At 38.9% G+C, this 18,940-nt stretch overlaps 1 protein-coding gene across 2 annotated transcripts in view; it reads right to left on the minus strand.

The window, feature by feature from the left end:
- LOC126381910 (division abnormally delayed protein) overlaps positions 1-9,430 on the minus strand; it is a 138,508-nt gene extending 129,078 nt beyond the window's left edge. For both annotated transcript variants that reach the window (XM_050031478.1, XM_050031477.1), the window contains exon 1: positions 9,159-9,430. In XM_050031478.1, coding sequence (XP_049887435.1) covers positions 9,159-9,294 — 136 coding nt within the window. In that variant the 5' untranslated portion in view covers positions 9,295-9,430. The remainder of the gene's footprint in view (positions 1-9,158) is intronic.
- Positions 9,431-18,940: the final 9,510 nt, after the last annotated feature.

The following is an 18,940-nucleotide window of genomic DNA, read 5'->3' on the forward strand; positions in this document are numbered from 1 at the left end:
CCTTACTGCCTCCGGCTTCTGCCCACGTAGAACTCCAAAAACAATAAACCTACTAACTGCTGCAGTTGGCCGTAAACAATGTAATTTACACATATTTACAGTCATTTAAAGCCCAATGAGTAATGCAAAAGATGAGTATCCAAAGATCCTGTCATCTCCCAATAACGGGGAACAAAAAAGCTCTCGTCAAATCTGATAGGTAATCCGAGTCCCTTACAGTGCGATGGAAAGACCCGGTTTTGGCGGGATCTTATCAGAACGAGCATAATGGTGGCTTCCGACAGGATACGGCCATTTCTCAGCGAACAAATTCAATCAATCTAATCGGGCGACAAATTGGCCCCGACTTGCCTTTGCCCACGTCACCTCGTGCGACATTAGTGTACGAAGCATCCTTTTATATTGAGTAGCCCCGGGGTGGCATGGTACATTTTATCCATGTAGACGCGACAATAATTATATATCAAGATACACCGCGTCAATTGGTCGAAGTCCGCGGTAATTGTCGCGTTTATGTCGTAAGCGTGTACCGTTCCGCGGGGGTTTTCGGAACTTAAATACGCAAATGAACAAAATCACATAAGTACAGGGTATAAGCATCTGAGTTAAATGCAAAAATATGAATGAGTGACCGTAAACCAATAGCGCATAAGCATCGTTTTAACCAATGACCATAAAAACCGGAAAAGTGTTAATAAACTTGTCCACAAACATGAATTAAGTTCGACGCAGTAGAGCCAGGCTCTGCCACACTGCATGGCAGGTACAAGAGGTGATATTTTCCTGTTACTCGCTTTCCATACACAAACACTATTGACTATTATGAATAGGTTTCTTCAGCAATCTTGGGACACTTTATCATCTACTTCCACGTTTGATTAAATTAAAGTAAGGAGGATTGTTTTAATTTATTTTAAACTTATTTTATTTTGATTTAATCTTATTCATTTACAGACGTATTGTACATAAATTATGGATATTTTATAATCTGAAATAAATATATTTTTAGTTAAGTAATATAAAGTTTACTTGGAACTATTTTCCACTAAGTACTGGCGGTGTCGCACCCTCTCTATCAAATCTCGACATCCGCATCCTCGAATGGAAGGTTTGCTTCGAGATCGTGTAGTAAGTGAAATTAGTCTGTGCATTTGGGGAATATATCTATCTTATGTATCAAGACTATCTTATTATATCTAACTTGCTCACGGAACCGTACATAACCGCTCTGCGACAGTGCATGAGCCGCGTGCCAGGTCGATACCCTGTAGACAAATTGATTCAATCTAATCGCACAAATCGCCCACGTCACCGCGCGCCGCGGCTACACTGTTCCCATGTTCCGCTGAATTATAGGCTCAATAATAGGTTTGCTAAAAAAAACAATCAACTTAGCAATTATTATTCTTCATTACGTAACCTAATGTATAGTATACAAAGTATATATACGTACGGTAAGTACTAAAAAGCTATTATATTTAAAGTAAATGAATCATAAGGAGTAAATGAATCGAAGATGAATGGAAAACGTGACTTTGAGATGGAGATCTATCTATTGTACGTCTGTAAAGCAGCATAGTAATCGAGATTTATTATCATTTAAACACATATACCTACATAAACACACACCAGTAATTCCTGCATATATAAACACTTCCCGATGGGAATAGCCACAATTAATCAGAAGGCAACATGCAGCCACTGTTGATACGAAGTCCTAAGATAGATACGATGCACCTTATGGTGACAAGGGATAATGATTATAATTTATAATTGCAATAAAATAACGAAACCCCGGGTATCCCGGGTAGGTACCTAAACTGGTTACAACTGCAAAGTAGCAAAATCCACAGGCACATAAAGTTCCATAGGCTGTAAACAGTAATTAACGGTGGCGCCATAAATCCTCTATGAAATGTGGTGAACTGGTGACCCAGTTGGCGAACTATCGGCCAAGGACACGATCCTAAAGGTTGGAGGCAAACCCGGGATGTCTATGGGGACGACTGAAATATTGTAGCGGATAATGTATGAAGCAAACAAATGAAATATTATCTTGTTACTCATACAATAAAATTGTAAGTCGTATTTCAGGGTAACCGGCGAGCATGCATGATGAGAGAGATTCTTTGATGAGAGTGGAAGAAGCGAAAGTAGTGTGTTAGGCAGGGTCGTAGTAAGTGGAATTCCGTGGTCTCTACCTACCCCAATGGCAAATAGGTGTGATCTTATATATTATAGGGAGAGCTCATCATCATCAGCCCATTAACGTCCCCACTGCTGGGGCACGGGCCTTCCCTATGGATGGATAGGGAGATCGGGCCTTCAACCATCACGCGGGCCTATTGCGGATTGATGGTTATTAACGACTGCTAATGCAGCCGGGACCAACGGCTCAACGTGCCTTCCGAAGCACGGAGGAACTCGAGATGAAAACTTTTTTTTTGTGGTCACCCATCCTATGACCGGCCTTTGCGAAAGTTGCTTAACTTCAACAATCGCAGACCGAGCGCGTTTACTGCTGCGCCACCGAGCTCCTCATAGGGAGAGCTAACAAATGGAAATTTGAAAAGAAACTCGAGAGATAACCATGCGTGGATACCTACTCTGTTCATCTTGCGTTCATGAGCCTCTGACTAGCGCTATTGGGAATATGGTCGCGATCTTGTTATGTAGATATTCAATTTGAAATTTTATCCATAAATAACAGTTTATAATATTGCCATTCCTCTTTAAGTACCTATAAATATTGTTGTAACAGACACTGAGAAAATAAAACAGTCTTGTTTCTTAGAACATGGTATTTTGGAATCCAAATGCAAATTGTATTTTTAAGGGCGCTTACAGACTAACAATAATGGTGTCGATGACGTCGTCGCGGGTCTGTAAGCGTCTTTAAAACAAACAGAATTCACATAATGATATTCTGCGAAAAAATATCCCAATATCTCAAGGTAAATTTTAAGAAATCAGCTGTAAAAGCATTATGCCTTCCGACAACTTTGTCAATTATCCGGATAATCTTAACGTTTCGAAATTGTCTTTGTTCTAGACACGTCCTTTGGCGTTTGTAGCCACAGGTAAAAGATTAGCGAATGAATGCACTGACTAAAATACTTATGACGATTTTTTGCTTACACTTTGCAAAAGTTTTCGAGAACAGTAAAAAATAGCATCAGAGTCAAACAGGTCAAATCGTCTTCAATTTGGAACGTAAACCTGACTTTTAGTACAGATTAGGTATTGTAACCCGTGAATTAAAATGTCGAAATCCTTAGAGATTCTTAGAGAGTATCAGGCGAAGTCAAAACAACACTTTTTAATTAAATCACAAAGTTTTATAACATCAACAAACCTAAAACAGATGAAAATACACTGCACTAATCCAATTTTGTAAATAAAGTTTTAACATTTAGAAATGTTCTAAGGTGTTTACTTTCATTATAGTATGCTGTATGTATTGACTGCAAGACTTCTTTTTGTATTCAGAAATCAGAATCCTTATCTCTCTGCCTACTCTATTAGGGTTTACGGGCGTAAGTTTATGTAATATAGTATAAGTATGAGGTTGATCGATGAGACGCGGTGTGGAAACCCGAGCGGGAAGCCCAGCGGGGTCGGAAGTGCAACTGATAGGTCACCAACCACCTGTTCCATTGGCTGAGCCGCATTAACCGTGTTCGGTGTCACGCTTCCAATAATGAACCCCGAAAAACGCTCGCTTTAATAATAAAATCGATGAACAGGTGAGTACCTGTTCTCCAGGTTTACCTCATATATACACCGCCGCCAATTCTACTCTTTCTATTTCTCTTTTCTTTTGTAATTTTGTACTTCCTGTATGTGCAATAAAGTATTTGTTGTAACTATATCTAGTAACATATTATACATCAATGTGTTATGTCATAAATGTTATAAACACAATTATGCAAAAACCACCACTTTATGATCATTTCGACGAACATCCTTTTTGCCTGATTGTTATTGTCTTGTTTTTGTGTGGCGTCCTTTTATAATAAACAATTGCTATTCTATTCTACAAAACTTTGTCACAATAAGTGGAGTCTAGATCGCTCCTTACAGTTTGATACTGTTTGTGTTTAGATACTTGTAATGATCACATATTATAGATATTTCTAAAAGCAACAACATTTTAACAACATTCTCAGACGTAATAAGTACAGGAGAACCGTAACACAACAGTTCCATAAAATCGCTTATTTATCAGGATACAGATCGAATGTTCTAATACCATTGCACGTCTCAAGTACATAGAAACACCTCGGTAAACAGTACCTTAACATATTGCACCTAGAATATACCTACATACCTAGGTGGCTATAGATGTACGCGGTGTGAGCTGAACTTACGATAACCCCGGCGATATCGAGCGGGGCGAACAAATGTCCGGGGGAGAGCTACAATAATTAGCACGAGTGCTTTATCTCCGTTAATTAATTTTGCAACGGTCCCGCCGAATTCTATTCCAAAATCCAGCCAGACTTTAATTAAATTCTCGCAAATCCGCCATACTAAAATGTTTATTTTTATCTCCATTTGGGCTTAATGCAATGAATTAATCATTAAGTTCATTGTGGCACTACGATGGTCGTGGTTCAGCATTTCCATTATTGAGTAACGTGTAAATATGTGACGGTAATCGCCATACGATAATCTGGACCAAAATTTTCAGTAAGCCCTAATAAAGTTTTAAACACCTCTACTGTATTAAATCCTAGGTTTAAGGCAACGGCTTAAGGAATGAAAAATGGGCATTATCAACCCCCATTACGTGAGGCAAGGAGATTTTCCCAAAAACGACTTTAATTTTCATTCAACAAGTATTTAAACAAAAACTCGTTGATTTAATCAGGCTTTATAGCTTCAAATGGTCGTTAAGTAGATAAGTCTTTCGGAATTAGGGCTGAAGGCATTAAAATGCGTTAACGCAATAACAGAGAAATATAAACACTCCCTGGGAATAACAAAGAGGCCTCCCCTCGCAGGAAGCGCTTAGTGTAAGCGACTATTTGAAACAACTTCCGTTGTAATTGGGTTTTTATTCAGTTGGTTATTTATGCGTCCAATAATTTAATAGGGCATTAGAACATGAATGTAGATGTTTAGCGCAGGCGTCTCGCATACTAACGAGTAGGGCCAAAACAAACGTAACTGCGACTGGCAGACGGTAGACGGCTTCTTTAAACACCGTAACACGGCAATATGCACGCACTTCAATGGTCATTTTCACAGTTTCCAATTTACTGTTTGTGTTAAATTATTGATTGTTTGTTAGACTAAGTATTCAAAATAAAAATTGCATTCGCATTGTCATCAAAGTAAAAACCGGACCTGTCAAATCTTCAGGTTAGGTAAGCGGACCCTGTGAAAAACGGGATAATGCTAGGGAGATGATGATGTAAAAGTAAATTTGAAGACTTTGCGTTTTAAGAATCACAATATTTAGATTATAAATTTAAAAAAGTAAGAAATACTGTATCTTAAATAGTTTCCTCAAAGTCTCATCTAGCCTCACAATAACATGTAGAAAACTGGTATGAAGCAGCTTCCAAACAGTGATAAATCGCTCCTATCGCGCTAACAACGACTAGAAACAGGTTGTCAAATAATGGCAGTATAGTCCAGGCGCTAGAAACAAAACAAGTGTTCCAGATAAGGCGAGACAAAGCCTCACCTCGCCACCCTTGTTGATAATAACTTTGCAACGATTGTCAAAACGTATAAACAGCCTACCTGAGCAGGTACGCGCGGCGGGTACAATGGCATTCCGACCATCCGAAATGAATCAAAATTCGGCGCAGACGCAGCCCCTAAGACAGTGACTAACACACGTAATAACAGGAACTCGACGGTTCAAACTTGTCTTATTCTATACATCGACTCTCCATTGAGAACTTCAAAGCTCTACCTTCAAGCAGCTGGTCATTGTATGTTAAAATCCAAAAGTTCCCATTTCGCAGATAATGTTCCGTTTGAAGAAATACGTCTCCGATAAATTACAATAAATGGTCGCCTCTATTGTTGTTATTAGGGGATGATTTCATTACGATATGCCCACGCGCAGGTGCACATTAATGTCGCTAACCGTTAACTGTCAAATGTATGATTAGTGTGTGCCCTTGCCCTTGTTAATTGGTAAGCTTTTAGTTAGCAGTGCCGGTCAACGTATAAATTACACGGTTCGAAGTAAATTAATAAGGACGAGGGAAGGGAAGATTAACAAGTGTATCTTTAAATGGCATTTACGGACAAGACGGACGTGTTGGAGTGAGCCAGAGCGAGTTCGGAGGACTGGTTCCATTATTTGTACGACGGCGACCTCCCGCGCCGAAGGGAACAATGAAAGTGAGAGAGGGCAGGAATGCGTGCGGGGTGCGGGCGGGCGCGAGCGGGCGCGGGCGGCAGGTTCCCGGTTCCCAGGCGAGGAATGCCAGCACAAGCAACAAAGCCTGCCCGCCGCCATTCACCTCCCTCCCCCCGCCAGCGGTTCCCTCCCCCGCACGTCATTTTTCGTGACTTTCCCCTAAGTAGCATTTACGATTGCGTGAATCGAAACCCGATCTTCGATATTCAAAAATGGTCGCATGGCCCATTACCGACATGAAAGGAAGCGACGGTTGATTTATTTTCAGAATTCCAAGGAAACATTGAAGGAGCTCAGTCTGGCCTACGATATCGCTAAGACATAACTACAAAAGTAGCGCAAAAATAATGTATGCAGTGTGCAGTATAATGAAGTGTTATTGTTCCATTCATGCAAGCTGAGTCGCGACTCAAGGTTCACGGCCGGGTGTCGTATCGCACTGAATAGCTGACTACACATATCGTCTTTACTTCTATCATTTCTTTCCAGAGCCTAGTCAAAATTCATACGATAAGCCACTACTATAAGCAATATAAAAAGTATGAAAGCCAAATATTAACAAAGAAGAGAGCTTATTGATGGACTTTACTTCTATCAGAGTGAACCTCGTGAAAGTAAAGGGAAATTGCTAATTATGTGACGAGAATAGGCAGTGATATTATAAGGAAGATTAATTCAATGAATTCAATTTAAGTAAATGGCCGTTTTCCTTGTAGCAAATGAACCCACTTTAGCTGTATACCTAGCATCTTATTAAGACATGACGTTCCTTTATTGGCGAAGTCAAAGGTTTTGTTTGTCGTAAAAGGAGGACGCCTCAGTGAGGCAAGCACGATTAGACAATCCAGAACCACCAAGCACTTCCAATACTGTTCCTATTTGCAACTTTGAAGAGAAGTTCAAAAGCTCTTAGCGCCTCTCGCTTTGAATCTGTTGTCGTCTAAGTTTCCGTTCTTTGTTGAAAAGAGGCGACTAATTCATAAATACTTGACATTTGAACTAAAAATGTCATTGTACTAAACAATAACTTGTAAAAAGTGAAAACCATTAAAATTCATATTAAATCGCCGATTTTGGAGAAAAGAAAGTGTAGAATTAAATTACTAAAATAAACAGATCTTTAATGCTTTCTCGGCAGAAATCCTTGAGTTTCAGCCAACTGCGGATGCCCGTATTGCTCTATGGTTTGAGCACGACAATTTCCTTCACTCCTAAGGCCAAAATTTCCAGACACAATATTTAAACAATGGGGTTTGGATTTTAAAAGGACATTCGGTCTTACGACATAAAAGCACGAGGTATGAATTATACCGGTACTGTGTTGTAAAATTGCATCGTCCGCAAAACTGCCTACCGCGTCCTATCATCAACCCCTATAAGACATTTACCATGAAGATAAGCATATCATATTATGTTACACGGTTTATCAGTACAGTGGGTAAGGTCACAAGCCAGCTGACGCATGCGGTCACTCGACACCGGGGTCCCTAGTCTCCTGCAGACATCTCATACAATATCCATATAAGTACATATAGAGCCCTACAGAGCCGCTCCTTAAAACCATTGCTATATTCAATACAATATAAATCGTCGCTTTAAAGTGACCTCGTTAAAGTAAATTTTTGCAAAATCACATTTAGATGCAATCTTTCAACAAAACGTCGCAAAAGACAATGATAGTCTCAATCCAGGTAATAATTTGTGGCCTCAATTTTTATAAATAAAACTAGAGTGAGAGTTTTGAGGACTTGTTGAAAACAACACCTCAGAATGTGATTATAACTTTATGACACCGAAAAGAAACATTACAGAGGTAAGAGATGGTAACTGAATGGAAACTATGCAACTAGCGTCCAAGTGTAATAGCAAGATTTTTTTAATTTATTTCGATTCGTGTATGGAGGTTGGAAAGCTTTTTATAGCAGAGAAGAGAAGAAATGGACAAGTGTCATGAACTTTTTAATCCTTTATCCAACAAAACAGCTGAATACGATATAAGAAATAGATTGTAGGATTTGTAGGTATAAACGCGAGCAACTTAGTAACGCTACGGTGTATGCTCTAAACCCCCTTCCGGTAGACAAGGGGAGGCCTGTGCGCAATTCTAATATATTATATTTTTAATGCAATTCTAAATAATGTATATTTTAGAATGCGACCTTTTACAATACCACTTAACACGTTGTCACAGATTACTAAATACATAGTTGCTACGACACTGCACTTAGTAACGGACAAACAAATCTTTCACCTTCTGACTACCCCGGATTGAACGGGTTAAACATCATGATTACGTAAATTCGTGAATTGGATGCAAAAGTGCATTTTTAACGGAGAAATTCCAACGTATAATGACAGCAGACAATTATATTAAGTTTACGGTAACTATAATAATAAGGAAGCAATAGAGCAATGTTTGATAGAGTCACTAAATATAAATCAAATTTGAGTTACGATCTACATTCTTAATAATAATTATTATTTACTAAGTTTTGCTTATCACATAAAATGTATTAAGAAACTTTTTTAACACAAATTAATTGGGTATATCTAGTCAACGACATGTTTTAATCTAGGTAGAGTTGTAGTATTTTAGGTAGTAATAAATTACGTGGTATTTCTATAAAAATCCTAAATCATGGTGATTTCTTTATGAAGTTTTTCCTTCGGAAAAATTTTGATAACTGCTGGTAGAGCGTATATATTTCAGTTGTTTTCATTTCCTATATCGTTAACCTCTCCACCTTCCGCGAGTGTTTACACTGGTCCGCACCTGGCTCGTGGCTGTCATCAGCTGATGAGTTGTGTCTCGCGAAGAACTCCTCGGACATGGCGCAAGACGCGGTGGCAGCAGCGGTCGCCGCTCCCACGCTTGCCACAGTCAAAACCACCACTATAAAACACCTCATCTTCACTGCCACTATAAAATACGCAATTTACGATTTATTTATTCGTCACTCGCGAACACGCAGACGAGGTGGTGCGAGCGAGAGACGCGCGTGCACCCGCATCGGTGCGCCTTCCCGGACTGGCCGCAGAGCAACGCTGACACGCCGCCGGCCGCTGCGCGCCGCCGCGATTTAAATTAGGAACGAAAATAAAATGACAAGACAGCGAGATTTTTGAAATTGGAATGCTGATTTAGCGAATTGTATTCGACGATGCGGCTTCGATGATGTCATGATAAAAACTTGACCAAAAAGCTTCGCAAAAGCTAACTTGACTCTAGACGTGTAAACGTTTCAGATCGTTCAGTCTGGTCGTGGAAGAGCGGAAAATCATGGTGATTAAATTGATTTGCGTTCGATTAGTTTTTGTGCGTCTATGAGAGTGTGGACAAAAAACTTGTAGAGTCACATCTCGATTAGTTATAGTGGGTTTTTTGTTACAATTTGTCTGTAGCGATAAAGTTGATATGGCTGTTTAAGAGATGCAAAAGTAATTGTGAGGTGGCGGAGTGTTCCGAGTGTCCCCGTCAGTGGCTGTCAGCTGTGGACGAGCGCTCGGCGGCCGGCGGGGCTGCGCGCGCACATATCGAGCGCCGTCATATTGTCGTCTCCACGCCGGCTGGCACACACGCTTTTTATTCTAACAATTTTAAATGTAATTAAAATTTTCGTGACGTTCCGTACGTGGTCTTGGTCAAGGACGAAGTGAAAATCTTAAGAGATTCATGCTGAAAGCATGCTGCTGAAGAAGCAAAAGATATCGTAAAGGTCGAATGAGCAACCATGACATGACTAGTAGTATTGTGATAGCCCATAGGCTGGCAACCATTGATAACCTATCATTATACGATTCATCATATTTTTCAACGTCATTACCCATCGAATGAGTTGTGGCTCTTCCCGCCTTAAGAACATGAAGTCCACTCGATACTTCTTGCCCAAAAGCTTGAAAAAAGCTCACGCCAATATCCAAGTGTGACAGCAAATTTATCCTCTGCAAAAAAAACAAAACTGTAGCTTTAAAGTCGCTAATATCGATCACGTATTTGATGCATCATAGAATGAATATGCATCTATGCACTAAGCTCTATTTCTACCCGGTAGTACGCGTGTATAGTTTATAGATGCACTTAAGATAGCTAATTTATTCGCTAAGTCAGAACAAGTACAGGTGTACAACGCACTAAAAGTTTATACTCTTTGGAAAGTGGCGTACAAGAATAATAAAGATAAGTGTTGACTGGTAGCGGCGCGGTAAAGCAGCGGAAATGAGCTAGATACCGGCCCAGACATCTAGTTAACTTTACATTAAAGTTAGTGTTGTTAGTCGTAATTAAAAGAGAGCCTTTTATGGTCCTTGTTACGGGCTGAAAGTTTTAGCTCGCATTATCATCCATTACACTCTGAAGCACAAGTCACATTAAAGGATAGGTGGGATAAAGGCTCTGGGGTATTAAAAGCTCGGTGAAGACTGTGCACTAGTTTGTTCCTACAATTGTGCCTCTATTTGTCCCAAAATACATTAGGTACGGTAACATTTTAACGTTTACAAATTACGGAATTAGCTCTACCTATCCGGACCTATTCAAGGTACATTCACAGTAAGTCACCAGATTATAATTGTAGGTAAGTATTTTTTTTTCATACAAAACATACTATGCGAAAAGTGGGTGTATATACAATACACCTCTGCCTACCCCATTGTGGCAACAGGCGTGACGCCATGTTGTCCATTATGTGATTCTAACTATTTACTGAGGATTATTCCAAGTAAGTACTTTAATAAAATGTAGTGTTTACACTAGTTCTTGTGAGGATTGTAGCAAAAACATTGTTTTGTCTCTCCGAAGTTTTCATAACTTTTATCTTCATTTAAAAGTGTAAAACGACTCACACCACAACCATGTAATTTAAAAAATACCAACGTTTTCTTTTTCAAAAAACGAACTATCGAACCGCGGCGACGCGTTCACTTTTTTATACGATAGACAAAGGCAAAGGCGTTGTGTCGGATGAGCCATTGGTGCTATTGGTATGATGAATGCGGTACAGACGGCATATTTTTAATTTATCACCGATGACTGCAGGTAGGCTTCATTGAGGCTCTACCCGCCGCCCGCCGCGAACGATCCTTGCTTTGAAACCAGCAGCTTTTAAATACACAAGCTATAAGTTGATAGCGTTAAATGGTCACTTAGTAAAATTGTTTTTGCTAAAAACGCTAAATATAATATTATTGAAACCTTCTTGCAAAATTTGATAAATAGAGTAGCTCAATTCGTAACAACTTATATATTGCAGCTTATATTATACATACATTATAATGATGTTCATGGAACCCCTACCTATTATACTACATGTGTACTCAACATGATATAAATCCAAATATATAAGTTTTCTATTGTTAGATAGTATTAAAAAACATATGTAACATAATATTTATCTTATCGATATTGAATAAAAATTAGGCTAAATACTTGCATGAAAAATCTTAAGAATCAAAATAACTATGTATTTTGTTTTGCGTTCAAAAAATCGCTTAATAGTGGAAAAGTGTTTGTCGGAAAGCGGAAAATATATTGTAATACACAAAGCATTTCCACTGCCATTTAAAAATATATTTCCGCTACAACGTTACGTCTTGCTCCTCCGTTTTATATGTGGTCCCAAACTAGCCGGCGATGAATGTTAAGCAATAAAAGGGACGTCTCATTTATTATTGACAAATATTTCGCGGCAACAGAATACAGCTAACGGAAGGCGCCAGTTATTGTATGAGCACAATGTAGCCACTTTGAAAGAAGTTTTTGAAAATAAAAGTTGCAAAGGACAGGAAATTGTTGTGCCGTGTCGTAAGGCGGTGACTCTATGAACTGTGATGTGGGAAAAGGTATAGTCGGGACTATGTGTGGAGTTGCAATATGTGCCCTTAGTACCTGCGAGTACCTATAGCAAAAAATAATATTACATATAGAACGGACGGACTTCTTGCTCCAATTCCTATCGGTACCTAACTAGTTTTACCTCAACCCAGATCTACTAGATTCAAGATAAATTATGAAATTCTGATTACTAAATAAAGACAGATCTAAACCTAACGAAAAACATTTCCATTTTTCTATTTAATTTATTTATGAATTTTAATCAAGAAATCCGTAATAAGTCAGACATTTTATCACGTTTTTCTATGACGTCACAGGTTGCTTTTTCATACAAATTCCATAGTAATTTCGCGTTTTGACGTTTAGTAAAAAAAACTGATAAAAAGAACTAAAAAAACTAAAAAGTAACTGATTTGACTAGTTGGAAACTAGCCTATTCTTTGGAAAGAAAGAAAAAGATATTAAGCAACCTAATTATGAATAAACCAACATATAAACTTCATTGTTAGGATAAAGCCGCCACAAAATAGAAACCAAAAATAAAAGCAAAAAAACCAACACAAAAGTGGTCTAATTTGCAGTAAAATACGCGTTTCAAGAGGTGTGCGCGTTGATGTCTATTGTATGCAGCGCAGGCGCAAGGTAGCAATTTGACTAATAAAATGCGCACAAATGGACACATTGGTTAGTAATCTGCATGTCAATTTGTAGACGTCTTCGTTATGGTATTAGTGCTGGTAATAGTATAATATTATTTATGTAAATAGTCGTATTTTATGTTGCTAACACTAATCTATAAATGATTTAAATAAGTAAGTAGATACTAAGATCCATAAGTTAATATAGATTACATAGAAGGATATCAAGCTAATCTATCTATATCATAATAATATAGTCGGTTGGAATTCATTTCTACACATCAATAAGCCTGCCTATTATACTGTAATCGTTATTGTATGTGTAATAAATTTCGGGTGTGTGCTATTAAGGAATTCATACGATCCCGATGACCCGATTACTCTAGCCATAGAGGCGGCAAATCAGCTCGCGACACCAAACACTTCTGGACCCCGATACCGACCCCGCCGGCGTGGTCGACGATTTCCCTCAATCAGCGCTTATCGCTATCGACCCACTAGGGTCGAGTAATTCTTTCAAATATTTTTCCTCTCAGACGACGCGACGCCCTGAGCCGTGGTTGGCGCCCAACTGGGCAACCTGTTGTCTTAAACGTTGTACCGGATGAGAGCCTTCAGCGCTCCCCTTTTGTCTGGCCAAGTAGTTAATGCCATCTGCGGCAAACCTACAATAAGTCACGTCAAAAAAAAATAAGGAATTAATTTTACTTCACCAACCCGTTCGAGCAGCGAGGTGGAGTATGCTCCATACCCATCCTGGTTGATTGAGGAGAGATCTGTCATCAGCAGTGGGACGGCCTCCGTGGTCCAGTGGTTTGAGCGTTGGGCTCACGATCCGGAGGTTTCAGGTTCAAATCCCGGTGGGGACAGATCACTTTATTATCCCTAATTTGGTCAGGACATTTCAGGCTGATCACCTGATTACCCGAAAGTAAGATGATCCGCTGCTTTGAAAGGCACGTTAAGCTGTTGGTCCCGGTAACTAACTGATGTAAGTAAGTAGTCGTTACATGGGCCATGTCAGGGGCCTTTGGCGGCTCAATAATAACCCTGATACATTATATTATCATAACATAAACAGCCTATATACGTATACGTCTCACTGCTTCTTCTTCTATGTGTGGGTTGACGGGTTGGTAATCCACCTCATCTCAATTAATTAAATTGTTAGAGATATGAATTGCTATTGTCAACATCTAAGTACTTAAAAATATACGTATAGTAAGCAATTTGTATCGGTGTAACGACCATAGCTCTCTCGAACGCAATAAACTTTCCATCCACTCGAAGGGGCATCGTAAACAGACAAGCTTCATCCCTGCGCTCTTAAAACCCCCTGTTACACCAAGTGCTGGTAACAGGTTATACAATAAGTACTTATAACCAGGGTCAGAACGGCCTCCGTGCTCCAGTGGTTTGAGCGTTGAGCTCACGATCCGGAGGTCCCGGGTTCAAATCCCGGTGGGGACATATCACAAAAATCATTTTGTGATCCCTAGTTTGGTTAGGACATTACAAGCTGACCACCTGATTGTCCGAAAGTAAGATGACACGTGCTTCGGAAGGCATGTTAAGCTGTTGATTCCGGTTACTACTTACTTGATGTAAGTTAGTAGTCGTTACGTGAGCCATGTTAGGGGCCTTTGGCGGCTCAGTAGTAACCCTGACCAGAGTTGGTAATCCACCTCACAACTCACACGACAGAAGAAGAAGAACCAGGGTCAGAAAACTGGATGAGAGGTCTCGGCGCTCCATATTACCCGGCCAAGTAGTTAACGCTACCTGAGTCTAAGACAAATCTACAATAAGTCACAATATAAAAAGTTGACTACCTCTTACACTTTTCGAGACTATCCTTTGTTTTAATGTTTTTTTATATATTTTATAGCACTTACCCGTTATGGCTGAACCTGACTGTCTGAATTAAAAATGATTCCGGTTTCAGAAGGCACGTTAAGCCGTTGATCTTAGCTACTACTTACTTAACTATGACCGCTCAATAATAAACCTGATACCCAGAGTCAGTGAGATCGGTGATCGATTCTACAAATCACACGAAAGAAAAATCACAATACAATACAATAATTCTTTTTTGCACTTAAAATAAATATTAAAAATAAAGAATTGTAATCAGTTGGATAGTACAACAGGCGGCCTTATTCACTATCACTTACAAACTTACTACCACATTCTTATGTTATCATAAGAATAGGCAGAAATCCCCTGACAAAGTGCCTATTTTAAAACTCCTCAACAATACAAGTGACAAGAATCTGCTATTACTTATTTGGACCCAATGAACATGCATATTAAATTAGATTTGATTTTCCTCGTTGGCCCAAATAATAGGAATACCTAGAAACCTCACAAAGCAATTTCAATCTGAATAACTTAATAATGTGAACATTTAGTATCGAATAAGAGGACCTATTTTGAGACTTCCTTGAGAAGTTGGCGTAGGAATAGATATAATTTTACTTGCACATAAAATAGGTACCTACGCCCTGATTGAAAATGTATAACACATATCTATCTTCAGAATTAGTGATGATTGCAATTATTAATATGCTTATCTAACTTACATTCTTAATTATCGCATCCTAAGTATAAATTGACGCGCAGGACCGATCGTCGTGGAGATCCTTGGGGGAGGCCTATGCCCAGCAGTGGGCGTCGTACGGCTGATGATGATGAAGTATAAATTGAAGACAATAAACCAAGTTACTTACCGATTTATAAATACCGATTATGAATAAATCAAACGTCAAAATAGGCCTGTGAATCACTTCTTCTCTTCTCTCGTCTGGGTTGTGAGGTGGATTACCTACCTCATTAACCCTGGGGTCAAGGTTACTATTGAGCCGTCAAAGGCCCCTGACATTACTCATGTAACGACTACTTACTATTTAAGTCACTATTTATATTCATTATTGCCGAAAAAAAAATCTAACGAAATAATTCAAATTTTTAACAGCATCTTAAGGTGTGTACACACAGGTGCTTACGCTGGTTATTTCCTGGCAATATCCGCCGTTTCATTTATCTTTTACCGCGAATTTCCCAGATTAATGGCGGTGCCGCGATTAACTTATAATATTTATGTACGTTGCGTGGGCGTTGTCGATACAACGCCGATTATTATCTTGACACAAAACGTTATTACAGGAGTTTTTATATTATGGTAGAGGCTATGTATAAAATAGAGTCATTATCCTATAATTCTAGATTCGTTCTTACTGTACATTTATAAAGTAGAACACAGATTGTATAAAAGCAAGTTTATAAGCTTGAGGCAGTCTTTATGGTAAGGATCGTTTATAAGTTTAAATGATAATGTAGGAAGTTAGGTATAAAACTATGGAAAACTTCTGAAGTTGGATTATTTTTTTATTTTATTTTTATTACACAGTTATAATAGTAGTTGTTGTTTTCAAAATCCTATAACGCTTTTAAACTCTATTTTGAGGGTTTTTTCACATTTTTCAACCATTACCTGGTAACAAGGCGAGATTACGAAGAGTGCCATAACGAAACTATGATGATGAAGCGGTCAGGTACGCAGGATATATTAAGGTGCGCAGACGTTCGCGCAAAACGCAGGCGCACACACTCTAACGAAACTATAACACCTACCTAACTCGACTGACCCTTGGATTTTAATAGTAGGTAGGTAACCACTCGTCTAAACACAGCTCCTCACAATGTTAAAGAAAAGCTCATAAGCTTGCATAGAAAGACGAAAATGTGTTTATAATCGGTCGACATAGAGAGAGAGCCCCGAGCTTGTCGCGACGTGTTGACGCAGGCACGATTACCTCGCGGAGGCACGTGTAAAAACCTTGGCAAAAACGAACACGACGCCAGACGCCGTGAAAAATCTCCACAAATAAAACAAGCTTTGAATCGCGCCGCCGGTGACGGGGGCCATGATTCATCTCGTAAATCGTGTGAATACAGGCATAAAATAAAATAAATCGCGCCTAAATTCTATACAACCTTCTTTGGGGACTCGCGTTTATAGTTTTTTATGCCAACGAAAAAATGTTGTGAAAAGCTCTGAGCAGTAAATATTTGGGAGCCAACCCTCTGCAACGGGATCACAATCAAACTTTCTCGTCACGTAGCCACATATTTTATCTTTTAAACACATACTTAATGAGAAAAATATGCATATTTGATACCTTTATGGCTATCCGTGGAAGTTGCAGCGTCACCGGGCCGCCGCGCCACCGCGCGCGGGCGGGCGGCCGGCTCACACAATTGGCCGTGTAATGTTAATGAGGCCCTCGATCTGTTACCTGCGCCCGTGCTAATTCACTCCCGCTCGCTCACCTCCCGAATCTTTGAATCACCATCAATTAATCATTTCCATGGAATTCCATTCTTCCACAAACAATGCCGACACATTCCATTAAATCCGGGTACGTCGCAGTCTGAATGAGTTACTCCCACAATTGCTACAAATTTCTGCGTTAGAACACGGAAACCCGGTAATTTTTCCCGGTGATAGCGGCCCGCATTGTACGGGTCAGTTAAGAAAAATAAATGTTTTTCCTATTGTAAGCCTGAGCGGAATCATTAATTTCGCGTAAAAGAGATCCGGTTGTAAAAGGGAATACAAAGAAAATGTGTCCCAGTTCTTTGCGAGATGTTTTATTTACGATAGAAGGGGTGTAAAGAGTTTCCTTTCACCATAGATTGTTTCAGATTTTACGAGCGAGTGTTGGCTTTATTTGTGTGTTTACGGAGAGTCATTCCATCATAGGAGAGCGGAGAGAATAAATCAAGTGAAGCGAAGGAATGTAAAAGAGTACACAGAGCAACCGAGGGCGTCACGTCAGGCTGTTCCCACCCGGCTGGCTTATCGGCGCACCGGTAAGATGGAGTATGTAGTTTACGACTTTATCAAAAACCAAGTCGGTACCCTGTTATGACGACAGCACCTATCGTATAGCTATCACTTTTACTGCCGACAAAAAGAGAAGACGAACATTTGTTAGGTACCTATCTATTATATCATGACAATAAACTTATCACGCATAGGTATTTTATTTGCAGCCCGAAAATTGTTGAACATTTCTGATACAGGCACTGAAGTATATCTAAATTTTTCCGTAGGATTGTCAAATATGTTTACCTAATTATTATAAACTTCACTAATTAATATTATTTTTATGTATTTTATGGGAGCCGATAACATTGTAATAACCTTGAAATAGAAAAATAACTATTTCCGTAATAGAAAATAGCTCTAACTCGATAAATTTAATGATCACGTTAACTAAATTAATCTTTGTATATTTCAATCAATATGATTAAATATTGTGACATACAAAACGCAGGTTTTGTATACTTTCATCATTAAGTACCTGAGCTACCAACCTACCTAAATACCTTAAAAATCTTCGTTCAAAAACTCGCCGCCGCATTTGAAACGTAAAATGTATCTGAATGGGCTCGTTTCACAGAAGGCTCTATACAAATCATTGAAACGTCATGCAGCCCTAATTATACTGGCGCGTAGACCGAGTGATAAAATCTCTATCTCGAATCTCTACTAATCCTTAAATATCTATTCTACTATTGATACGGCTGTGGGTAGGTACAAGTTTCCATCAAAGTATTTTAACATATATTGCTCGCTCATTAAGAAGATACAGCGAGCATTAAGCATTGAGAAGATATTGCGAATAAAATGGAAATTATACTTATTTACTTATAGCTTTTTATTGCTTTCTACTCGTATTTTGTGAGTGACTATAAATACAATATTCATCTACTTATCAACTAAATTTCCTTAGCTATGAAAACAAATACCTACTACCTATCTTATATATAAGTGCACAATGTAGCCCGTACGGTTTTACTAACTATATAGTTCGCTGACTCGCATTTAGTCTATAATCAGACATAACACTGTCTTAATCAAACAGCTCTTCAACACTCATTCATTTTATCCTGTACTACCAAACAATCTTTAAGTTTTCCACTTTAACCCAACAAACAATGAATGGTAAAAATATACAAAACTAGAAAAATATAATACAAGGTAATGTACGGTAAAGTCTTTCACTGACCTGCTACAAA

This window comes from Pectinophora gossypiella, chromosome 3, assembly GCF_024362695.1.
Source record: "Pectinophora gossypiella chromosome 3, ilPecGoss1.1, whole genome shotgun sequence".
NCBI lineage: Eukaryota > Metazoa > Arthropoda > Insecta > Lepidoptera > Gelechiidae > Pectinophora > Pectinophora gossypiella.